At 49.4% G+C, this 391-nt stretch overlaps 1 protein-coding gene across 1 annotated transcript in view; it reads right to left on the bottom strand.

Annotated features, from left to right (window-relative positions):
- LOC107701603 (anaphase-promoting complex subunit 15-like) overlaps window positions 1–391 on the bottom strand; it is a gene marked incomplete at its 3' end in the record, with an annotated part of 2,360 nt that continues 1,969 nt past the window's right edge. The window contains exons 3-4 of the mRNA XM_016503650.1: window positions 260–319; window positions 1–183 (exon numbers count right to left, since the gene is read on the bottom strand). Of these exons, the coding sequence (XP_016359136.1) occupies window positions 1–183; window positions 260–319 (243 nt within the window). The remainder of the gene's footprint in view (window positions 184–259; window positions 320–391) is intronic.

Below are 391 nucleotides of genomic sequence, written 5' to 3'. Positions count from 1 at the left end.
TGACAGAGTGTGTGTGTGTGTGTCTGTGTGTGTGTGTGTCTTGACCTCATTAATTTCTCCATCATCAGGAAACTCGTTGTAGATGTTCATGTCGTCCATGTCCTGCATGTCTTCATCGTCTTCTGAGTCTTCCTCGCTGTCCTCCTCGTCTTCATCGTCCTCCTCCTCTTCCTCATCGAAGGTCTTTCAGGAAGGTAAAGCAGACGTTACACACTCATCCAGCGACAGGAATCGCATCTCATCGCCACACTGTTCTCACCTCAAAGATGGGCCGACCGATGGGCATCAGGTTATTGTCCTTCTCTGCGATGTTCTGTAACTGCAGACGTGAAGCCTCGTTAAAACATACACGTCGAGTAGTTCACACACTCGCGCACACGCAAACACACAC

Source organism: Sinocyclocheilus anshuiensis, unplaced genomic scaffold (assembly GCF_001515605.1).
Source record: "Sinocyclocheilus anshuiensis isolate Anshui unplaced genomic scaffold, SAMN03320099.WGS_v1.1 scaffold2055, whole genome shotgun sequence".
NCBI classification, from domain to species: Eukaryota; Metazoa; Chordata; class Actinopteri; order Cypriniformes; family Cyprinidae; genus Sinocyclocheilus; species Sinocyclocheilus anshuiensis.
Note: the sequence above shows the minus strand (reverse complement) of the source record. Positions and strands in the feature narration are given on the sequence as shown.